A 25,000-nucleotide genomic window follows, 5' to 3' on the forward strand; every position below is an offset into this window, starting at 1 on the left:
CCCAAACAGCTGGTTCAGTTACGTATTTATCAAAACGGTTTTGAACGTTTTTCGTCGTCGAAAATCCACTTCTCTCAATAAACATTTACAAAGTTACTATACTCAGCGTGATTTTTCTCTACTCTGCTTATGGACTCAAAGATTATGTCTTTCACAATATTAGACCGGTCAAATGGGCATACATTTATGACAATTTAATGCCAAGGAATGAGTTCGGTTCCTCAGGGCACGTCAAAGGGATGCTCAGTACCTTGTATCCTTATTGGGATTACAGAATATGTTCACAATGTTCTGCATGCACTTATATATACAATCAACACATGTCAGTGAACGCAATGTTCTTTATAAAGAGGGCAATGTAAAGCATGATAATACATACACGCAATGCACAGAGTTGCCAGCCATAACTCCCATGAATAAAGTTGTCGTTGCTGCAGATGCCTGGAATTCTTCAGATGACGCCACACCAAAGAATATGGCGATACCTCTGGCATATCCAACCATGATGAACACATTCAGGACGCACTACCTGAAATAGAATCAAAAGCAATTGAAACAATGCTCCGCCGACGACAAAACCCTTTCCACATTTATGCCAAAAACAGAGTCGGTGTACAATTGTGACTACATGTATACAGGTATGTTTTCAAGCAGAGATTACAGCCGTTTGATGTTCTCTGAACCAGACAATAAAGTGATTGTCACTATATGATGACCAAGAGCATGTGTTTATGAATCACTGTGAAATAGTGATGATACCAGGTGGCACCGGCCATCAACATATGCTCTGTCTAGTCATTTGTTCACCTGAAATAATTCGGGAACGTATGGTATAATTCAAAATGAGGGAACTATACTGGACATATTTTTTTTTTGCGTTAAATTTGGAAATTTCCTCCACATGTCTATCATTAAACTTCTTAAAAAGCTTTACTGAGGCCTTGAGATATAAGACTGTAAAGACTTATCCTCTTACCATCAATCAAGTAAAAATATATTTGTGCTTAAGTTCACCTGCTAATACCACCCACGCCCAACCACGGTCGATGGGAAGACCGTCATTTTCTTCAGATTGTGTCTTATCTTCTTTTAGTCCAACATCGTCTCCATCCTCCAGAAGCCTGTCCTCAACATCTCCTGGATCATTATATGTTGCTCTTGTTGCGGAAGACAATGGGTTGTGTTCCTCATCCCACAGGTTCTCTCCTGACTTTGTCCTGGCATTGCCATTGTCTTCATCATGATCCGATTCCATTTGTCCTCCCTCATCCTGATTCTGCTTATCTTTGGAATCAGACATTTGTGATGGGGATGGTGCTTCGAAACATAAGAAAATATAGATAAAAATGACTTAGCAATGAATAAAAATAACAATTTAGTTGTAACCGAAGAATGTAAGAAAATAGCTAAGAATCACATCAGCACACCGTAGCCATGACCATACCATACACCACTATACGTAAATGCATTTACTTGTCACGTTAAAACATATTTTCAGGTAACACAAGAGCTTCGCTCAGAAAGAAAAACAGATCACAGTGTATCAGGTAACACAGTGTATAAAGTAACTAAGATATCATGTTAACTATATAAGGCTATATCTCTTAACGAAGCCATGTTACTAAACAGAATTAATGTTTTTCACAAATGATACTAGTAACACAAGAGCCTTACTCAGAAAGAAAAAACAGATCACAATGCACCAAGTAACACCGATGAAGTAACTAAGATGTAATGCACTAATTATATTAGGTTATATCTCCCTACGATGTCATGTTACGTATACTGACCAGCGTTAATGTCTTCACGACTGCAGCCAGCTACTACACAAATGTCCTACATTCCCCTGCACCGTGCACCACACCTTACAAGGGAGGGTGTATACTGTACAGTTGCAAGGAGACCGGGTTGAGCACAGGTATGCTGACATGACCTTATGCAGTTGATAACAAGTCGACATTACACCTGCACAATACAGTCCTTGATGATCACGTGGTCATGCAGTTGAAGTGATTATTTAGGTTCGCACAACTGATGTCCTGTGCAATTCCGTTTTGTTTTGTACCTTGTTTTCCAGTGCTTATTAAAGTGAATTCTTGATTTGTTCACGAATGTGTTTGTGGCGGGTGGTCCCCATAGACTGGGATCTCTCTCAAACATGTGTCATGGTAACTCTATGCTAGTGATTCACAAACATCAGCTGGAAGTATACATTGAATCGTGCATAAGATTTCGCAAAAGATTTCTTAAAATACATCTGAATCTCATCTGATTTCGTGGTGATATTTCAGATATCAGTGTTGCCACGAGACAAATATGCAAAATACGATGTTTTGTGAAACAAAATAGCATGCCATGCTTCACATGATAATGTACATGTGGATGTTGGTGATCGTTTGTTTATTGTTCAACACCTCACCCAGTTATGCCCCTCTATATGGCTTTGGTTTGTAAATAATCGAGTCTGGAACTAGACAATCCAGTGACCAACAGCATGAGCATCGTTATACTCAATTAGGCAAAGGATGAAATGTGTCAACCAAGTCAGGGAATCTGACGATCCGATCCCGTTAGTCACCTCTTACGAAAAGCATGGGTTGCCGAAGACCAATTCTAACCCGTTTCTTCACGGTCTAATGTATACGTGAAATATATCACACGTATTTGTGCATATATCACATGAACCATATTTGCATACATATTGAGACAAAATGTCTGTCGATACATTAACAGTTACTTTTTAGAATTAAACCCAATGATTTGCCTGTATTTAGTACACGCCGCATATAACTGAACGTACGAAAATTATAATGATGTGAACTTTATATATCACATGTATAGGACACACAGGTGATGGTCATTGTGGCCAATACTGGCTTGTCTCATCAAAACGTAATAGTTACCGACAGCCATCCTAAAACTGAAATATTCCTGAATACGGCGTCAAAACAACAAACTGATAAACAGATAAACAAACACATCCCAGAGGGACGTTTTGGAACAAATTCATTTACAGACAAAAACAGAATATAGAGCTAGACGCTCACCTACAACGCTCAGTCCACAACGACGAGGCCAAGATAAAGCGGCTAATGACTAAACCCTCAAAGTTGCCCACCCGCATGTCTAGGGCTCGTGTGTACCTGCGTGACTCAGTGGTTTTGCTCCGTTACGTGAGAAAATTAATCAGGTATTATTTTGAGGTGTAGCTTTGAACATGATATGAAGGTTTAAAAAGGTGTTATTAAATCAACAACAGTTGGAAACCCTCTTTGCCTTGATGACGATATTATCTATTCATGTGAAGCTACATGCGTACATACCATGTGCATACCATGTGCATACCTTGTGCATACCATGTGCATACCATGTTTCGGATCATTTTGTTTGACTTGTTTATCTTGTTTGTTGGTCTGTTTGTTCTTTAGCTCCACGCTAAATGTGGTATGTAAATTAATCGAGTCTGGACCAGACAGTAGAGTGATTGACACCATAGGCATCGATATATGCATTTGTGATATGTGTCAACGAAGTCAGGGAGCCCGACCATCCGATACTAGTCGCCTCTTACGACTAGCATGGGTGGCTGTAAACTCAATTCTAACCCGGATCTTCGGGGGGTACATTTTATTTGAATACGAAAATATATAACCAATTTGGTCATATTACTTACACGAAGTTAATCATAAACATAAATGCTTGCCAAAGAAATCAAAATATACTTTCCACAACATACGTCGCCCACCACACATACATATTGATTTGAAACTACCAGCGAATGATCCCAGTTAATGACCTAGATATGACCTAGATATTTAGCGTCCACCGTTATCTTTCAGTCCCAGCTATTGAGCAAACATTACAAGTTTATAATCAATGAAGAGATGGGTGTTTTGGGTGTGGAAAATATGCAAGTCAATGTGAGACGTCCTTACCGTATCCCTTGACTCAGCAGTTTTCATTTAATAAATGGCAGTTGGCGTTTGCAAAGACCGACTTTGATCTAACTAATATTCACGTCGTGGTCGGTAGGGTAGCCTAGTGGTTAAAACATTCGTTCGTGAAGGGTAAAGTCCATGTCGTGGAGCCTTTTAGGTACCGTTGTATTGCCGAAATATTGTTATAATTAAAGTTGCCCAAACCCTATTCATTCACTGTCACTTTGCAATACCAGTCTGCCTGCAGTATCATTGGTGTATATGGAGCTGACTAGTCTTCGTAAGAAAAACCTCTTTGGACATTCGTACATTTTCTATGTTTGCCATCCCCAACATGAGCAGCAAGATAGCGGAAGGGCGAAATGAAGAATAACATTCAAATAAATATACACGGTTATCACTAATTTGTGACTTAATTCATTTTAAAGTTAGAACACTTGGCGATAGTCTTAATTTAGACTGATTTTTTTATGTAGAGTCTCAATGCTTGGGAAATGTTTCTAGATAAAACAGCGACCAGACAATCTAGTGATCAACAGCATGAACATCGATCTACGCAGTTGGGATACAATGGTGTGTCAACCAAGTCAGTTAACCTGTCCACCCGATCCCGTTAGTCGCTTCTCACGGCAAGCATGGGTTGCTGAAGACTATTTCTAACCCGGATCTTCACGGGTCTGACTGTCATCATACGGGGTCGGCATGGACTGTTGCTCAAGCTATCAATTGGGGATGACGAAAACAGATGCGTCCGGATCAAGATTTTTGCAAATAGTTCTAAGCAAACAAAGAGTAAATTTAGTGTTTTTCTGTTTGCTTGTTTGTTTAAAGCTTCTGTTTGTTGGCTATGCGACGGAGATCTGTACATGATAGAGTCTGGACCGGAAAATTCAGTGACTGACATCAGGTTCATCGATTTATGCAACTGGGATATAAGGACACGCATCAACCATGTCTGCGTGCTTGATGATCTGATCACGTTAGTCGATTCTATCAACACGCATGGGTTGCCGAACGCCAATCATAATTCGGATATTCAAGGATAAACGAAATGATGGTCATGTTACGAGCTCTCACAGTATTCATGGGACACACTGTCGGTAGGTATGGTGTCTGGAGACTTAACATCTTAGGGCTCAGAGATTAAACTAGGTTGAGGAAGTAACTTTCCATCATGCCTGTATAGATCATATTCCAGGTAAGCACAGTCAAAAACGACCCGTGAAGATCCGGGGTAGAATAGGTCTTCAGCAGCCCATTCTTGTCATAAAAGGCGACTATGCTTGTCGTAAACGGCGACTAACGGGATCGGGTGGTCAGGCTCGCTGCCTTGGTTGACACATGTCATCGGTTCCCAATTGCGCAGATCGATGCTCATGCTGTTGATCACTGGATTGTCAGGTCCAAACGCGATTATTTACAGACCGCCGCCATATAGCTGGAATATTGCTGAATGCGGCGTAAAACTAAACTCTCCCAGTCACTCATTCACAGTCTAAAACTGACGGTTTCAGACACTCGGCTCAGCCAAGAGCTCCCGGGAACTTGGGCGCATACAAAAGATTCAGTGTTTACCTAGAGTAGTAAACACTTGCACTACCTTAGATATTTCTTTCACGTGAAGTTTGTATTTCCTCGCACAACAGAAATCCTGTTCAAATCGGAATTAAATATACCTCACCAAGACTGAGGGTTTGAGTTTTTGCCTTTAGTGGGGTAACCCAGTGGTTGAGTGTTTTCTTGCCAAACGCCTCGCATCGAGGTACAATTCATTGGTACAAACTGGTTCAGTGTAATGAACCAACAATATTTGGTTTAACAGTATTTATTTCCTGAAAGACTGAGACTGACTGAGTTTAGTTTTACGCCGCTTTTAGGAATACTCCAGCAATATCACAGCGGGGGACACCAGAAATGGGCTTAACACATTGTGCCCATGTGGGGAATCGAACCCGGGTCTTCGGCGTGATGATTTCCCGAAAGACCTGTAATATACAATTAAGAATATTAAAACAAAAGAATACAATATTTAATATCATGGGGCAGTTGGTGAAATTGGCACTTCTCTCCTTCGTACTTTAAGCATTGGCTCACAAACGTTGGCCTAATTACTGGTATAAAACAGGGCAGTTAAAGAAAATTGACACTTCTCACCACCATAACTAGATACAATACTAGAGTATTTGATCAAAGGTGAAGATCCTCCGTTTTGTATCCCTTGTGATGAGAAAATCACAGTCAAGCATGTCCTGCTTGATTGCCATGATATTTCCATCACAAGGGATAAATATTTCAATGTCAAAACAATTAAGGATCTGTTTTATAATGTTAATTATCATTTAATTATGGAAAATTTAAAGGAAATAGAATTATTACATAAATTTTTAATAATATTTTTTGCAAATAGATATATGATTTTTTAAACATGCTAGTATGAATTAGCAACTTCGATTGTTAGTGGCTGTATCCTCAAAGGGGGTTAAAGTGTCGTAAAAATGTGTCCTCCTGAGAAGGTACGCAAGTCCCGATAACTTTCAAAGTCAATTTCGCTCAACCATACTTTTTAATCGTAGTATTTTGTTTATTTTAACTTTCGGCTAAATCTTCCTACCATCTCCAGTGGCTGAAGGGATGGTGTAAATCCGGCTAGGGTCCATACATGTAGCAAAAGTAATGTAAGTCCCCATCGTTCTTAGTATGGTGATCAGTCTTCAGTTGTTGGCGATCTACAGCCCGTGATTTATATTGTACTATAATGTTTAAGTTTTATATGCTAGTTTTATGTTCATATCTGAAATACCCTAGTATCTTACTGTCAATTGTCGATAGGTTTTACCCCTTCAAAATGTTTTCATTTCTATTGTATAAATTGTTATCGTCACGATATGGCTGAGATATTGCCGATGTGACGTTCAATATAAAATCAGTCACTCACTCTTACAACCATAGTTTAAACATTTTTTTGCTCACAAACGTTGGTATACTTTACATCATAGGGCAGTTGATGAAATGTTATTTATCACAGAATCATTCATCCACTATTTCTAGTGTGTAATACCTAGAGACCAGTGTAGCATCATAGAGAGTTATGCCAGTTTATGTAACGTAGTTTTGTTTCGGGTGATACTTTCTCAGTACATGACAAATTTGCAAACATAAGTTTGGCCCAGTCCTGCCTCAGCGTGCGGGGGAGGGTGGTGTAGCCTAGTGATTAAAGCGTTCGCTTGACACGCCGAAGGTCCGGGTTCGATTCCCCACATGGGTACAATGCGTGAAGCCCATTTCTGGTGTCACCGCCGTGATATTGCTGGAATATTGCTAAAAAGCAGAATAAAATCATACTCACTCACTCACTCAGCGTGCGGCGCAAAATCGCCAGCACACAAAGTTGGGTTTGTGACGAAGTTTCATTGTTGGGATTTCTCTCGTAAAATATCGCCGATTTCACCCAGGCATAGGTCTCCTGTTACAAACTGGCGTCAGTTGGATTAATTCTCCGCACGAACATGGTGGAACAGTCCATCTAACGTCACAGCTACAGGGAACGCTAGCGGTCGAAGGGAGGTAACTCTGTGAGGGTGGCTGTGACAGGTCGCTATTCTATCACAACCCTTCGGATGAATGAACGCGGTATATATGGTATATTTAGTTGGGTGGGTGGTTGAGTGAGTGGTTGAGTGGTTGAGTGAGTGAGTGAGTGATGGTTGGGTGATCCGCTTTACAAATATTCTAACCAGATGATGGTGGTGGACATATGAAATGGGATTGACATGCTGGATCCTTTTTAGGGAATCAACCAGGGCCTTCTTCGTCATGAGCTGATGCATTAACAGAAATAATTCGTCTCACAATTTGTTTCGCTGTCAAATTAATTCAGTTGATAACAGTGTACAGAACTTCCCTCCCACATCACACGGACCCGCGATGGGACAACAGTAAAACTTTTATCTCATCATAACGGACACTGTCATCAAATATTCCAGCTTGAACGACATCCACCTCAAAGCATTATGCAACATATCAAATTCGATTACGATAAAGCTCGCGCATGAACGGAAGTGACATGTACAACAAGGAAGCCGAACCTCCAGGTAGGTGTGTCTTGTGCTGTCTCAACACATCCCAGTAAATCTGTCTTGATAAAGATATACTTGCAGTGGAAATCAGCGAAATATGTACGCGAAAATAATAACTCATAAAGTATCTACTCTGGCCAGGATTTAAGCTTACACAGTCGAGCGTCAAATCCAACAGTTAATCCTATCGATGTCAGTCCTACTTCAGACGCCATTCCTCTTAGAGAGGTGTGCACGATCCGTGTAATTTAACTCTTAAAAAGCAAGAACAGATCTGTCTGACTTTGTGGCAGTTACAAACGGTGTTTATTTGGACGTATTTACAAGGAATAACCTGAATCCTGTAGTTGTAACAGGACTTTGAAGTATTCAATATCGTCGCTATGAATGCTTTCAAAGGGGCATAAACGTAGCAACGCGACAGGTAGGACAGGTTATTTTTAGAGGATTAACAATGTTGGAGACATGTCACGATGACCTAAACACCCGGCAACTGTGCAGTAGGATATGTAGGTCAAGGAAACCTGCGTGTGGGGTGACTCGTAAATACGGGTCGATAGCATAATGTGTGTCAGATACGTGTGGAGGAAATTGTGCATAGTGGCCGACAGCGCAAGGGGTGGGTGAATACTGAATGGTGTCTGCTGGTAGTTAGCAAGTGATGGGGTACAGGTGAAGTGAATAGTGTCTGGTGTGGGGGATAGACGTGAAATGAATAGTGTCTGGTCGTAGATAGCAGGTTTGGGGGATACAGGTAAAGTAAATAGTGTGTGTAGATATCATGTGTGGGGGATAGACGTGAAGTAAATGCTGTCTAGTCGTATGGCAGGTTTGGGGGGATACAGTTGACGTGGATAGTCTGCTGGTAAATAGCTGGTGTGGGAATACAGGTGAAGTGAATAGTGTCAGCTGGTAGATAGCAGGTTTGGGAGATACACATGAAGTGAATAGTGTGCTGGTAGACAGCAGGTGTGGGCATACAGATGAAGTGAATAGTATCAGCTGGTAGACGGCAGGTGTGGGAATACAGGTGAAGTTAATAATGTCTGCTAGTAGATAGCAGGTGTTGGAATACAGGTGAAGTGAATAGTGTCTGCTGGTAGATAGCAGGTTTGGGAGATACTCATGAAGTGAATAGTGTGCTGGTAGACAGCAGGTGTGGGCATACAGATGAAGTGAATAGTATCAGCTGGTAGACGGCTGGTGTAGGAATACAGGTGAAGTGAATAATGTCTGCTGGTAAATAGCAGGTGTGCGAATACAGGTGAAGTGAATAGTGTCAGCTGGTAGATAGCAGGTTTGGGAGATACACATGAAGTGAATAGTGTGCTGGTAGACAGCAGGTGTGGGCATACAGATGAAGTGAATAGTATCAGCTGGTAGACGGCAGGTGTGGGAATACAGGTGAGGTTAATAATGTCTGCTAGTAGATAGCAGGTGTTGGAATACAGGTGAAGTGAATAGTGTCTGCTGGTAGATAGCAGGTTTGGGAGATACTCATGAAGTGAATAGTGTGCTGGTAGACAGCAGGTGTGGGCATACAGATGAAGTGAATAGTATCAGCTGGTAGACGGCAGGTGTGGGAATACAGGTGAAGTTAATAATGTCTGCTAGTAGATAGCAGGTGTTGGAATACAGGTGAAGTGAATAGTGTCTGGTCGTAGATAGCAGGTTTGGTGGATGCACATGAAGTGAATAGTGTCTGCTTGTAGACAGCAGGTGTGGGGATGCAGGTGAAGAGAATAATGTCTGCTGGTAGATAGCAGGTGAGGGAATACAGGTGAAATGAATAATGTCTGCTAGTAGATAGCAGGTGTTTGAATACAGGTGAAGTGAATAGTGTCTGCTGGTATATAGCAGGTGTGTAGGGTGCACATGATGTGAATAGTGTCTGCTTGTAGACAGCAGGTGTGGGGATGCAGGTGAAGTGAATAATGTCTGCTTGTAGATAGCAGGTGTGGGAATACAGGTGAAATTAATAATGTCTGCTAGTAGATAGCAGGTGTTGGAATACAGGTGAAGTGAATAGTGTCTGCTGGTTGATAGCAGGTGTGAGAATACAGGTGAAGTGAATAGTGTCTGGTCGTAGATAGCAGGTTTGGTGGATGCACATGAAGTGAATAATGTCTGCTAGTAGATAGCAGGTGTTGGAATACAGGTGAAGTGAATAGTGTCTGCTGGTAGATAGCAGGTGTGGAGGATGCACATGATGTGAATAGTGTCTGCTTGTAGACAGCAGGTGTGGGGATACAGAGGAAGTGAATAGTGTCAGCTTGCAGACGGCAGGTGTGTGGGGTGCAAGTGAAGTGAATAGTGTCTGGTCGTAGATAGCAGGTTTGGGGGATGAACATGAAGTGAATAATGTCTGCTTGTAGACAGCAGGTGTGGGGATGCAGGTGAAGTGAATAGTGTCTGCTGGTAGAAAGCAGGTGTGGAGAATGCACATGATGTGAATAGTGTCTGCTTGTAGACAGCAGGTGTGGGGATGCAGGTGAAGTGAATAGTGTCTGCTGGTATATAGCAGGTGTGGAGGGTGCACATGATGTGAATAATATCAGCTGGTAGACAGCAGGTGTCGGAATACAGGTGAAATGAATAATGTCTGCTAGTAGATAGCAGGTGTTGGAATACATTTGAAGTGAATAGTGTCAGCTGGTAGATAGCAGGTGTGGGGATGCAGGTGAAGTGAATAGTGTCAGCTGGTAGATAGCAGGTGTGGAGGATGCACATGATGTGAATAGTGTCTGCTTGTAGACAGCAGGTTTGGGGGATACAGGTGAAGGGAATTGTGTCAGCTGGTAGATATCAGGTGTGAGGGTTAGATGTGAAGTGAATAGTGTCTGCTGGTAGATGGCAGGTATGGGACGACAGGTGAAGTGAATATAAAGTCAACTGGTAGGTAACACATTGTTTTGGAAAATCGGATTTAGTGAATAGTACCTATTGATATTAAAATATAAGGTGTAAAAAGTGTGGGATTCTGTGAAAAAGGATACATTAGTAAAAATCAAAAAGGGTTGGAGGCACGGGAAGAGTAAATAGTGTATAATGGTCTGTGAGCAAGAAGAGTAAATTACTCCAAGAAACAATCTGTGTGATTGAGATAGACAGCAGAAGTCCGCTAGAATCAAACTTACATATTAAAATGCGTAGGAAAGTAATTTGAAACTACAATCGCTTGTTTAAGTGGCTGTGCTTAGGAAAACATTCATTGCTTGCTCAAATAATTCATTATCCGTGACTGTGAATGTTTCATTCAAATGCAATTTTGATCAAATACTTCTGTTCTGTGCATGTATGTTCCTGGAATCAATATGCCATTCTTATGAAGTGGAATCGATTGAATAGAGACACCGATATTATTTGTTTCAGAATGGACGCCTTCCCCAAGTGTACTGTCTGTCAGCAGCAGTTTACCCTAAAAGGCCCCGCCCCCTACCTACTGCCCTGTCTACACGCCGTGTGTGAGACGTGTGTCACATCTGCAGCTGGTGGTGTGATATTATGCTCTACTTGTCAGAGGGAGGTCAACCTCATAGATACACCACCCAAGAAGGATGTGGTGAGAAGAAAGGAAGTATACTACCTGACAGTCAAACACCGCCCCACAGAGTTTCTCTGTTCAAATGATGACGGCAACCAGGCTGTGTGTTGGTGTCCAGAGTGTGAAGAGTTCCTTTGTGAATACTGCCAGAACTTGCACAATCGTTTTAAAGCTACCAGAATACATGTTGTTGAAACCTTTACGGATACAACACCGGGAAGCATACATACTAAACCAGTTTGCAAACTTCACAGCCCTTATCCTCTTGAGTATTTTGACAAAAACTGTAACATTTTGATCTGTGCCAAATGCAGACTTGGCGAGCATGCTGAGCACGATGTTGGGGATGCAGATGTAGCTGCTGGTGCTGCTAAAGAACGGATAGAACAACATGGGAAGAACGTGACTGCACATCATGCTTCTCACCAAGCATATCTGAAGAGCATCAGCAAAGCCGTGAATGACACCAAAAAGACAAGCAGTAATCTGAAGGAGACCATCCACCACACTTTCCATTCTCTGAGGACACAACTCGATCAAAGAGAGAAGGAGCTGATCATTGATCTTGAGAATCAGACGAAGCAGGAACTGTCAAATCTACACACCGAGCAAGTTACATCTGAAGGCGAGAGTCAAAGATGCAAGTGGACCTCAGACTACATCAAGACAGTTCTCAGATATGCTTCAAACTCGGACTTTCTGACACTGGAGAGTTCAATACAAGACACAACAAAGACGTACCTCACATCAGTTCCACCAGACACGCACAGGACACCTGCAGCCGCTTTCAACACGAGAAGACTGGATAAGTTGAAATCCGAAATTTCCAAATTCGGGTGTATCAGTGGATATGGCTCAGTACCATCAGGTACTTACTTCAGCTGACAATATGTCCATATATATGTCAAGTCTTTTCGATTGAAGCTTTGTCAAGAATATACAAAATATTTCATGAGCTTTTTGCGGATTATTCACCTTATTGTCACTTTAAGATGGTATGATGAAAATGTTCGATCTATACATTTCTCAGTAAATCGTCAACTGTTTGATTTGACTGTTGGTCATTTTACAGACAAAGATACACAGACAGATGACAGTCATGTAACTGATGCAGAGAGAACACACGAGCATGTAAGTACTTCTTAATCAGTAAACATACTTATATATGTCTTGTTCTTTCATAAGTATTTATCATAAACAAATTACGATCACCCGACGACATTAAATGTTATTGTTGTCTGTACATTAAACTGATGTTTGTATGTTAGATTTTAAACGAAGCTACTGTTGTTTTAATCGTGTGTTTTTGTTAAAAAGGTGGAGTTCCTGGAAGTTCCTTATGATCCAACACCACTTAAATAGGAAATAATGTTTGATAGTAAGAATATTTTTGATACCACGCAGTCACAATTTTGAATAGAAATAATGTTATGATAAGTGTTCAGTGTTAGACTTTAATCACTTTGGCACGATATTTTAAATGGAGTTGACCATTAAAGAGCACTTCGGGAATTAAATGGACTGAGAATTTGTGTTGATAGATGTTATGGTGTGTTCAAAAGAGCAGTACCCCGATCTTTAAACCTACTATAATTCTTAAAACCAAATTCAGTTTATACTTTCAAATATATATATGCATGTGCTCTTTCCGTGATTCTTCGACATACAGCAAGGATATATGTTGCAGAAGCTGGGCGTGAAACCAACAGACGTGAAACAGGGACGATGACGCCGGTGGCTCTGCAGTGTGAGTACAATCAGATGCTAACTGTCTTCAACACTTGATGGAGCGACATTGTCCGCACTTCATAAACAGGATACCTATGCGTGTCGTAAGAGGCGACGAACGGGATCGGGTGGTCAGACTTTCTGACTTGCTTGACACATGTCATCGTATTCCAATGCGGATTCGATGCTCATGCTATTGATCACTGGATTGTCTGGTCCAGGCTCTATTATTTACAGACCGCCGCCATATACCTGGAATATTGCTTAGGGCAGCGTTAAACAACCAACCAACCAATCAATCATAAACAGGATAGGGTACTGACTGCTGTTTAAACAGGGGATGCTGTACACAGGATGCTGTACTAAGAGTGCTGTACACGGGATGATGTACTGGGCGTGCTGTACACGGGATGCCGTACACGGGATGCTGTACTGGGCGTGCTATACACGGGGTGCTGTACTGGGCGTGCTGTACACGGGATGATGTACTGGGCGTGCTGTACACGGGATGATGTACTGGGCGTGCTGTACACAGGTTGCTGTACTGGGCGTGCTGTACACAGGATGATGTACTGGGCGTGCTGTACACGGGGTGATGTACTGGGCGTGCTGTACACATGCTGTACTGGGCGTGCTGTACGAGGGGTGCTGTACTAGGCGTGCTGTACACGGGATGATGTACTGCACGTGCTGTACACAGGTAGCTGTACATGGCGTGCTGTACACGGGATGATGTACTGGGCGTGCTGTACACGGGAATGGGATGCTGTACTGGGCGTGCTGTACACGGGATGCTGAACTGGGCGTGCTGTACACGGGATGGTGTACTGGGCGTGCTGTACACGGGACGATGTACTGGGCATGCTGTACATGGGATGATGTACTGGGCGTGCTGTACTAGGCGTGCTGTACACGGGATGATGTACTGGGCGTGCTGTACACGGAATGATGTACTGGGCGTGCTGTACACGGGATGATGTACTGGGCGTGCTGTACACGGGATGATGTACCCGCTGATGCTGAATCCTTCCACACAGTGTATTGAGAGCTTGGTGGTTCTCTGAAGTCTGATATTGTAATAGAGGTTGTTATCTTATACATAATTACTCCTAAACAACACGGGATTCTGTACACGAGATGCCGTACAAACAATGCTGTACTGGGCGTGCTGTACTCAGGATGATGTACACACGATGCTATACTGGACGTGCTGAACACGGGATGCTGTACTGGGTGTGCTGTACACGGAATGATGTACTGGGCGTGCTGTACACGGGATGCTGTACTGGGTGTGCTGTACACGGAATGATGTACTGGACGTGCTGAACACGGGATGCTGTACTGGGTGTGCTGTACACGGAATGATGTACTGGGCGTGCTGTACACGGGATGCTGTACTGGGTGTGCTGTACACGGGATGCTGTACTGGGAGTGCTGTACACGGGATGATGTACTGGGCGTGCTGTACACTGGATGGTGTACTGGGCGTGCTGTACACGGAATACCGTACACACGATGCTGTACTGGGCGTGCCGTACACAGGATGCTGTACTGGGCGTGCTGTACACGGGAGGATATACTGGGCGTGCTGTACACACGATGCTGTACTGGGCGTGCTGTACACTGGATGTTGTACTGTGCGTGCTGTACACGGGATGATGTACCCGCTGATGATGAATCCCTTCCACACTGTGTTTGGAGCTTGGTGTTTCTCTGAAGTCTGAATTTTTATGTTATACATAGTTGAAACGCAGAATCTCCTCACCGCACTGCTGTGGTATAATGGTCTGTCCCTTGAACACAAGATTGAGTGAGTGAATATTCTAGCAAGATCATGGCGGCAGTCATGAGGAATGGACTTCACATATTGTACCCATGTGAGGAATCGAACTTGGGCCATCGGCGTGAGGAGCGAACCACTGGACCACACCACTGCCCTTTGAACACAAGACACGGTGTATGTCGGTGTTCTCAGATTTATAAAAACACTGAACGTGGTATTGGGTTTGTAGAAACACTCACAGTTATTTTAAAATAAGACTTTTCACTGGGTTTATAGAAGTATCCTCACTTCTTGGATGTGGTTCTAGGTATACTCTATTATGACTTATTCTTAGACATGAGGTACAGGAATGCTATTGATAGGGGTCCAGACTCGATTATTTACAGACCCCCGCCATATAGCTGAAATGTTGCTGAGTGCGGCGTAAAACTAAACTCACTCACTCAATCATGTGAAGGACACACAAATGATCATTCACTGTTGGATGATCTTTAATACATGTGAGTTGATGCACGTGAGAAGCTGAGCCGGATCTCTTGTTATACTCTTACGAAACAATGGCCGCCCCTCACAATCCAGTATATATCGTCAATGAATTAGTCATTCAGGTGACAGAAACACGGACGGATGTTTGCATTCGGAACTGCCGATCTATTCCGACTTTTATTTGCTATTTAGAGAGTGAGCGAGTAAGTAAGTTTGTACGCCGCTTTTAGCAATTTCCAGGTACATGACGGCCGGGGACACCACAAATGAGCTTCTCACATTGTACCCATGTGAGGAATAGAACCCGTGTCTTCGGCGTGACGAGCGAACGCTTTAACTACTAAGCTACCTCACCGCCCCACTATGTAGAGATTATATTGAGTGTTTCGTGAATTAATATGTATCTCAGATTGAATGACGTTGAAAAAAGGAGATATTTTCAAAGGTGGAGCTTTTTTCCACGTGAGATGAAAGCTGCACCATCTTTCGTGATACTTATGAACCGTCCTGTTTATCACATGCGTCGTTTGTTGTCGGCAGGTTGTTTTAACAATTACCCGAAATGATAGAAATCTAAGTCGCAATATCTAACCTTGATTGTGGTCAAATGTCATATGAAAAATGTGTAAGGAGTCACCGACCTAGCTTAGAGTAACTCATAACATCGATCACTGGCCATCAAATAATTCAAAGTGTTTCATTTTATTTTATTCGCATATCTTATTAACCAGGATTACTTTGGACTGTTCTTCTTTTCGCATGTCGATTGCAAATGAATTCATAGCATATCACAGGTGTGTGACATATTTTTGTTGACTTGAGTACAACCCTCCCCCGTGGTGGGTTTCGATAAAATAATCTTTGGGTCAGGAGATAGCAGTTCTTCTGTTAATCACATACACACATGCTGTATACAAATATTCTCTGTCAGTGATGTAACATATCTAATACCCACTTGAATTTCATTTTCAAGATTTTAAAAGTTTGTTAACATGTTTCGAAGTGGGCGTGAACGTTGCGGCCGATACCAGCATTTGGAGTAATGATAGATAATGTCCCCGTCTACAGGTTGATAAGAATCTGTTCACATGGCGCCCTCACTGCACATCCCAGCACGATGGATGACGTATAATCTTTTGTGGGCTAGAAAAGCATAAACATGTCTTATATTCAGCGTACCCTTGAAGATCCTGGTTAGAATTGGTCTCCAGGTACCCATACTTGTCGTAAAAGACGACTAATGGGATCGGGTGGTCGGGCTCGCTGTGGGGAGGCGTAGAAGTTGGGAGACATGGCGACTATGCATCGGATCGGATGACATGGTTGATGCTCCTATTATTGATCACTGCATTGCCTGGACTCAATTATCTACACACTGCCGCGATATAGCTGGAATATTGCTGAGTGCGGCGTTAAACAACAATCAACAAGCCAACTATATATTCAGTTAAAACTCATCCTCCTCTTATTAAGTTTTATCAAAAACAATAAACAACAGTTCACGTCACTCTTGGTAGTAAACGAGAACTACATGAAACAGGAACACCAAGCCGTGATTTTGCTCACCGACGACTGAAGATTCATGTTACAGGTGTTACCCGGAGCGTCTATCTATCGCCCTCGATACTCGAGCTAACTGTCTATCTCGGCAACGGTAGTAATGAAATTTGAATTGGCTCTGTTTAGTTTAAAACTGTTCCACCGTTGTCTAAACTAACGGCTAGGCCCAGAAAATCCCTTTCATTACCTTTAACAAATTAAACAAACAGCTTATCTGATAATGTTTATTGTTCATCATAAAATGATCTTCCAATTGCGAGTGTCAGTTTGTTTAATGCCGATGAAATGTGTAAGGTGAAAGCCTAGAATTATAACAATAAACTGCAAAAATGATGTGCTTTGCAGCAATGAATATTATATTGAAGCAGCATATTACATCCACGGAGTTATATTGCTCCGCTCAGCAAGGAGGCAGAAAATAGTTTAGTGAGGAATAACAGTACTGTAAGTGCTTGATCATTATTCAAAGATGAAAATTGAAGATTTTATGTTAATTGAATATTTACAAGAATGAGTTAACGTGTTTTACCCCATTTTTGTACGAGGACAAAATATAAGGAGTGTTAGGAAATAGGATTCATATGACAACGTTAAAGATTAATGTTTACCCATTACCATGTAAGTCAAAACTTGTGTGAATGAACGATAAGGTAGGCTGTCTTCCAGGTTCTCTCTCTTGTTATATTTCTTGGTGAATCTGTAACGAAAAAGGTAATGATATCTGAAAATGGCAAGTTTCAGAACTGTGTAATAAAATTCATAAAATGTGAGACTACATGTCACAGTTGATACACAAAACGCGACAACCCTCCCCGCCCAGCGAGTGTGCTCAAACTGTGGTCAGTGATTGAAGCGGACGTAGAAGTTACCTGTTGACACTGTGTCTGTTGAACACTCAGATGTAAAAAAATATCGTCAAAACAACTACTTTGTCGGTCTCATTTGTTTAGTAAATCGTATAAGAAGAGTTTAGAATACTAACAATGATAGTTTTATCATGATATGAAGTTTATATATATGTGTTTTCAGGCGGCAAGTGTCTATTTCTGACTACTGACAGCTAACCAGCTCAACTGACAATTTCTGACGAAATGTTTCATAGAGTGTTTTTTCATTGTCAATCAATCAGTAAAATGTGTGAAAACATTTAGAATACCCATACAAATGTTTTTGCAGCCTTATAATTTCTATTTAAAGCACAATTATGACACAATTCACACACAGATGAAAATGGCAGCCGATATTCAGTGCGCTGTTTTGTAAACATTGAAACGAGGTTGACAATAAAATGTCTAATTTGTTGTCTGAAGTCGGGAAATTCGTTAAACTGTAAACAAAATGTATATTTCCAGGTCCTAAACTACAACTGTCCGCTGATCGAGCCAACACAAGATGGTGCCACGTAACTACAGGCGGTGAGCTGGTGAACTCGCCGCCCGCCACACAACACAGACACAGCGGCAGGTTACGGAAATATGAGGGTACATGTGCCTCCACCCCCATCCCCCTTCCTCTATCCCCCTCTACTGTCACCCCTGTCCCACACACACCACGATACTGGGAGACACACTCTAGGGTGGGTGTGGTGTATGGAAGGTTGGGGGGGTTGTCCTGGAGATGGGTGTAGGAGAGGAGAGCCAGGTAGACAGTGGGACGTATGTTTGTGACCAGCGCCGCTCCTGGTGTGTCTGTGTATGGAGCTGTGAGCACACACGAGGGGAGTCTCTGTACCAACGTGTGGCAGCAGGGGAAGTCTGGGGAGAAGTGTTACAGTAACACAATGTCTGCCACACCCGGCACACAGGCCACCCTCCACTATGGCGTTGTGCTGGATGTGGGAGGGGAGACTCGCCTTCATAGACCTCAACAGAGAGGTTGTTTTAGCCAAGGTGGATGTTGAGTGGAGCGAGTCTCTTCTTCCCATGTTTGGTGTTGGGTGGCCAGGTGCCTACACAGTCAACATGAAGGTGATAAGTGGGGCAGATATCACCATGACTGACACCAAGAAGTCACTTATTTATGACGCCTTGAATTAGAGAATAAAATAAACATGACATTGTGTAAACTTGTAAGTGTGACATATTTATTTAAACTGTCAAATGTAATTGTAGTGATTGAGGCGGACGTATAAGTTGTCTGTCTATATGCTGTTTGATGTGTACAAGAATGTAACGAGGTCAGCTAAATGTGTTGTTTTTCTACTTGACTGGATTCAGGGGATGTTACAAACATTTTACATCCACACATGACTATTGTTATGATTATTATTCTGCAGTAGTTGACCAGTTTATCATACATTTCATACATGTCTGGGAAATGTCACAACAAATAACTGAATCCACAGTTCATCAAAAGTTGTTTCAAATCATGAATTTATTGCCATGTTTAGTTTCTACTCTGTAATGTAAATGTTTTAAATCCCCAAATGAACAGCTGTGATGAAATTATTGTAGTTGTGAATCCACATACGTCACATTTGATGTCAGTGAAGAGATGTGGTGAAAGTGATAGAAGCGGACATAGAATGTCCCCGTGTACATAGCGAGACGCATATTCCGAAATACAATCAAGTTCGCAGAATCTTTGGTTTCCCTGATTAGATAGGTTTTAAAGTAAGTAAGAAGTGTTTAAATCTACTATTAAACAACTTCCGGATTAAGTTAAGCAGAAATGGCAGATTTTAAATGTCTGTTCTAACACTATGTACAGGTACGGACCGCCATATAGCTGGAATATTGCTGAGTGCGGCGTAAAACTAAACTCACTCACTCACTACAGGTACGGAACTGAATAACGAACCAAATCACATTATTTTCTAGAATTTATTCTGCAGCGTGGAACAAATGCACTATCCACTTAAAACAAGAGCAAGTATAAACAGTTATATCAACGACATCAGAGCTTAACATTCACTATATATATCTCTCCGATTTGATTGTGGGGCGGTTCGGTTGTTAAAGCGTCTGTTCATCACTCTGAAGACACGGGTTCGACTCCCCTCATGGATACAATGTGTGGAACCCATTTCTGGTGTTCCCCGCCTTGATATTGCTGGAATATTGCTTAAAGCAGGTAAAACCATACTCACTCACTCACTCACTCACTCACTTGATTGTGAGGACATTAGGCTGTTTCGAAGCACTGCGTTCAAAGGGAAGTAACTCTGTGCGGGAAGCTGCGACAGAACCTGTTTCCACGTGTCTCGTCTCTCGATGCTCATGCTGTTGATTACTGGATTGTCTGGTCCAGACTCGATTATTTAAAGACCGCCGCTATAGAGCTGGAAACATACTCACTCACTCACCCACCAACTCTCACTCACCTCACCACTCACCCACCCAACCAACCAACCACCATCCATCCACTCACTCACTCTCTCACTCACTCACTCGATTGGGAAGGCCTATAGACTGTTTCTGTTTTAACGGATTATGTTCCATGAGATACACATTAAGCAAGGCCCCGGAAAGAACACATTGATTTAAATAAATACCAATGAGAGAATATATGATAATCATGGAAAGATTTTAACCACTGAAGCGTAATTCAGATTTCATGGATACGAACATCATGTACATTTATTACATTTTGTTTTGTGCTTTTCTCACGAAATAAATATACTCAGCATCGGGATTTATTCCATTGCAACCTTCAGTCATAAACAACGGTATATCTGTGAAGAAGGAACATTACCGAGTGTGGAGCTCAGTGGTGTAGTGGTTAGCATGCTGGCCTCTCACGCCAAAGGCCCGGGTTCGAATGCCGATGGAGACACCAAAATTTGTGACTAGGGTCTCATACTGTGTTGTGTCCCTGGGCAAGGCACTTCGTCCACATTGCACTCAGTCCACCCAGCTGTTCAAAATGGGTACCTGAGTAGCGGATGTACGGACCTATACGGCCGTGCGAAGTGCTTAGAAGCAGCTTTGAAAGTACAATTCCGTCAGGGTAATAATGTAACGCCAGAGAGCAGCAGCATCATGTTGGATTCTAGGCGCCAAAATTAGCATCATTATTGTACATAACTCAATATTTCATTACGTAAGGGTTACTATTTTGGCACTTATTAATAGTTTTCAACATCGATATCAGTTTCACACCAATACTATTTGTAAGTGAGAGATGTATCTGAAGCAAGTTATACAAACTCTGTCAAGCGTGAATTTGAATAAGGCGGCAACGATTCATGAGTTGGAAAAAGTTTGTTTAAAAAACGAACCTAAAACATATGGTTATACACCTATGACCAGTCAGTCATGAAACAGTCGGCTTGTGAATGTGGCCAAAGTCTGTGTAAACATCCAGCATGGAATCAGGTGTAATTTATTAATTATGATTGTTATTAGTGATGTGATCATGCCTGAATCTGATATAGCACCGGCTCCAACAATGCTTTATTATTGCGTGTCGGGTTCATCTCGGCAGAGAAACTAAAGTGATGCAAGTCTCATATGTGGTTCCCACTTTGGTGAAAACCAGGGGTAGGGCTGACACAACACGGGATGTTATCAGGTCTATCAGGGGTTTTTTTCAAATGGTTACTTGCATGAACACTCGGATCATCAGGAGTGAGTGAGTTTAGTTTCACGCCGCACTCAGCAATATTCCAGCTATATGGCGTCGTCTGTAACTAATCGAGTCTGGACCAGACAATTCAGTGATCAACAGCATGAGCATCGATCTTCACAACTGGCTACCGATGAAATATGTCAACCAAGTCAGCGAGCCCTACCACCCGATCCCTTTAGTCACCTCTTACGACACAAGCATAGTTTCCTTTTGTGGCAAGCATGGGTTGCTGATGAACTATTCTTTCCCTGATTTTCACGGGTTGGATCATCTGGAACTGTCTCGGAGAAGTGTGTATTGTACGTCTGAACATACAAATATATGCCTAATGTGCAGGGTAGGTCCCGATACTCTGACCAGGTAAGGAATACCGCTTTGGAACATGGTTTTATTCAACGTAAGAAAGTGCTGGGAGCTCTCGAGTTGGAACTACACAATCCAGTGATCAGCATCATGAGTATCGATAGACACAACTGGGATACGATGGCAAGTCAACCCAGACAGCGAACCTGACCACCCGATCCCGTTAGTAACCTTCAAGGACAAGCTTGGGTTGCTGAAGACCAATTCTGATCTGGATCGTCACAGGTATCCCATGTAGGTACACCAACAAGTAAATAGTAGCCTTTATACAAGATGCCATTAGCCCATATTCACAATATTAGTGTATATTTTAATATGTAACACACTTTATATTTAGGACTACACCTTCTTAGTAGAGTACAGATTCTAGTACTTTTTTTGGGTTGGGTCCCATCCGGGATTCGAACACACACCCTCAGAGTCAGGCACCTAATCGCCAGCAAACAAAGTCACCTGCCTAACTCGCTCAACCAACGTGGTTTAATATACTACCCATTAAAAGTTTAGACTCACTTACAGCACAAGCTGATATATGTTTGTATATATATGGTTACATCGAAGATGAATTTCTCCACTAACTTGGGAACGAACTGCAACCCTTATGCAGATGAACTGCACGAGGATCATGCATCAAATTGCGGAAAAGCATGTGCAAATATCGTGCATGTGAACTGTTTTGTATAAAAGTTTTGTTAAGAATTCGCCAATTTTACTGAGTTTCATTTATGGAACTCATGACAATAATCTTTTCACCGTTATGAATTTGTTTGACAATACATCATTTCATGTGTAAACAGCACCGTTAAACAGTATGGAATATGTTTCAAAATCTAGTTTAGAACAGTTGCCTAAAGTAAGTGGTTACATTGACACTAGTGAGTCTAAAGTTTTGATGGGTGGTATAGGTACAAATATCGTTTCACTTTGCTCCAAAGTACATCATCTATTAGGATCTAGAACAATAACTATGAATCATCTCTCAAAGAGTTTGCATGGAAGACACACGTCTGAATGTTTCAGGTTTGTTGTTGATATAAAAGTATTAAACTTCTGAAGAGAAGTTTGCTCTGCAAATCTTTTAAACTATTTTAGGTTCATATGTTTTTACAAATTAATAAAAAGTATATATCAATGATCTGAATAATTATTTTTGTATCACGTGTCTTCCATATTTATATTGTAATAAGAACAATATCTTGCTGGTGCACATCATAACTTAAAATTTTGAATACAGCTCAACACCAGAAAAATTAAAGTAGTTAATTCATAAGCGTTCTGGTTTTGATTCGCACCCGTGCTAACACTTTTGAAGGGGTACAAATTCTGATAAAAGAGCAGTTATATTATTAATATCATGTTAATATAGCATTTCCCGCACACATACCAAATCGACTCGAAAAAACTTGAACATACCTTCTGTGTCTCGCCAAGCGTAGCCCCGCTAATCACACCATCTCAAAACATTCAGCTGTTCTTAAAACGTATACCCGTGAAGATCCGGGTTAGAATTGATCTCCAGTAACCCATGTTTGGCGTAAAAGGCGACTAACGGGATCGGATGGTCAGGCTCATTGACACATGTCATCGTATCCCAATTGCGTAGATCGATGCTCATGCTGTTGATCACTGGATTGCGTGGTCCAGACCAATTATTTACAGACCGCCGCCATATGGCTTGAATATTGCTGATTGTAAAATTGCTCACTCACTCAATCGTAAACGTATTGCAAATACACTGCCAAATTTATTAAAAGTGTGCTAAAAATAAGGTTAAAGTGGCTGGGTGACCGGGTGAGTAGATGAATAGTGGAGGTGTTAGTCGGGTGTGGGAGTGAGTTTGAGAGGCTTTAAATTGTAGCTTTTACCAATATTCCAATAGAGGGGAAACAAACATCACAAGTTGTACGTTTGTGGGGAAGCAAACCCAGGCTATATATTGATGAGACAACGTTTCACCCAAATTAGCCACTCTGAATTAACTATATGAACGAATACAACTATTTCTACTTGGACATATGCATTCGTCTCCAAAAATCCGCACGAACTATTGTCAGCACTGAACATACAATTTGTGCAGAAAACAGTCAACCGAATAAAATGTCATCTTTTGTAAATGTGCAAAGCCATCGATGTTATATTGGTCCTTATCATATAAACATTTTCAGAAATGAACCGTCCCACACGTATTAAATTGTCTATCAATCGAAACAATGCAATAGACAGTGTTCCATTTAAGCAACACATTTCCGTATAGTGATATACAGCGAATAAGGCGCAACATATCCAAAGCACCACCTATCCCAAACTGACTTACAGCTGCAGCCGGTTCAAACAATGACGGTTACTTCCTGCAAATGTGTGGCAGTATTCACATCATATTACTTATTGTGATGTGTCACATTTATTTTAGGAAAGTCAAAATTCCCTTTTCAATACCATTTTCTGTTTCACATAATCTGCATAATCCCCGTTAAGCCCAACCGCTGTTTTCCTACTTTCACATTCTCTGGTACTGCCCAGTATCCTTCCTGGTGTCCACGTGAGTGACCATTCCTGACTTTCTTGGCTTTAGACTGACTGTGTGTTCTGAACATCTGAACATCTTACTGTTGTAAGTATACTTAAAAGTCATATATTACCTTATAAAAATTAGTCTTATTAACTGTAAAATTAAAAGGTTTGAATGTTAAACATCATAGCGTTTCAAGTGTATCACTTTACAACAACATCAACACATTTCATCCCACAAGAATAAACATTGCGCGGTCGGTTGAAGTGGTGTAAGGGAGGTAACTCTGTGAGGACTTGAGGCCATTGAATAAAGGGATTTCCTCATAAACCTGTTTTCACTTACTATCACTTGAATTACTATAATCGTAAAAATATCTTTGTGTGCAGTATCAAAACAAACGGCTATTATTTGTGATCGCATATACACATGTACAAAGTATTC

At 41.6% G+C, this 25,000-nt stretch overlaps 1 protein-coding gene and 1 long non-coding RNA gene across 2 annotated transcripts; both read left to right on the forward strand.

Annotated features, from left to right (window-relative positions):
* Positions 1 to 7,934: 7,934 nt before the first annotated feature.
* Positions 7,935 to 12,920, forward strand: LOC124274993 (E3 ubiquitin-protein ligase TRIM33-like). Its single transcript, XM_046710413.1, has 4 exons — positions 7,935 to 8,029; positions 11,387 to 12,426; positions 12,631 to 12,689; positions 12,876 to 12,920. The coding sequence occupies exons 2-4, from the start codon at positions 11,388 to 11,390 to the stop codon at positions 12,918 to 12,920; spliced, it is 1,143 nt and encodes a 380-aa protein (XP_046566369.1). The 5' UTR covers positions 7,935 to 8,029; position 11,387.
* A 292-nt stretch (positions 12,921 to 13,212) lies between these two features.
* Positions 13,213 to 20,742, forward strand: LOC124274874. The gene is made up of 3 exons (XR_006898059.1): positions 13,213 to 13,305; positions 18,468 to 19,824; positions 19,894 to 20,742. It is a non-coding gene; the product is annotated as an uncharacterized LOC124274874 (long non-coding RNA).
* Positions 20,743 to 25,000: the final 4,258 nt, after the last annotated feature.

Source organism: Haliotis rubra, unplaced genomic scaffold (genome assembly GCF_003918875.1).
Source record: "Haliotis rubra isolate DU_JTF1 unplaced genomic scaffold, ASM391887v1 Scf1042, whole genome shotgun sequence".
NCBI classification, from domain to species: domain Eukaryota; kingdom Metazoa; phylum Mollusca; class Gastropoda; order Lepetellida; family Haliotidae; genus Haliotis; species Haliotis rubra.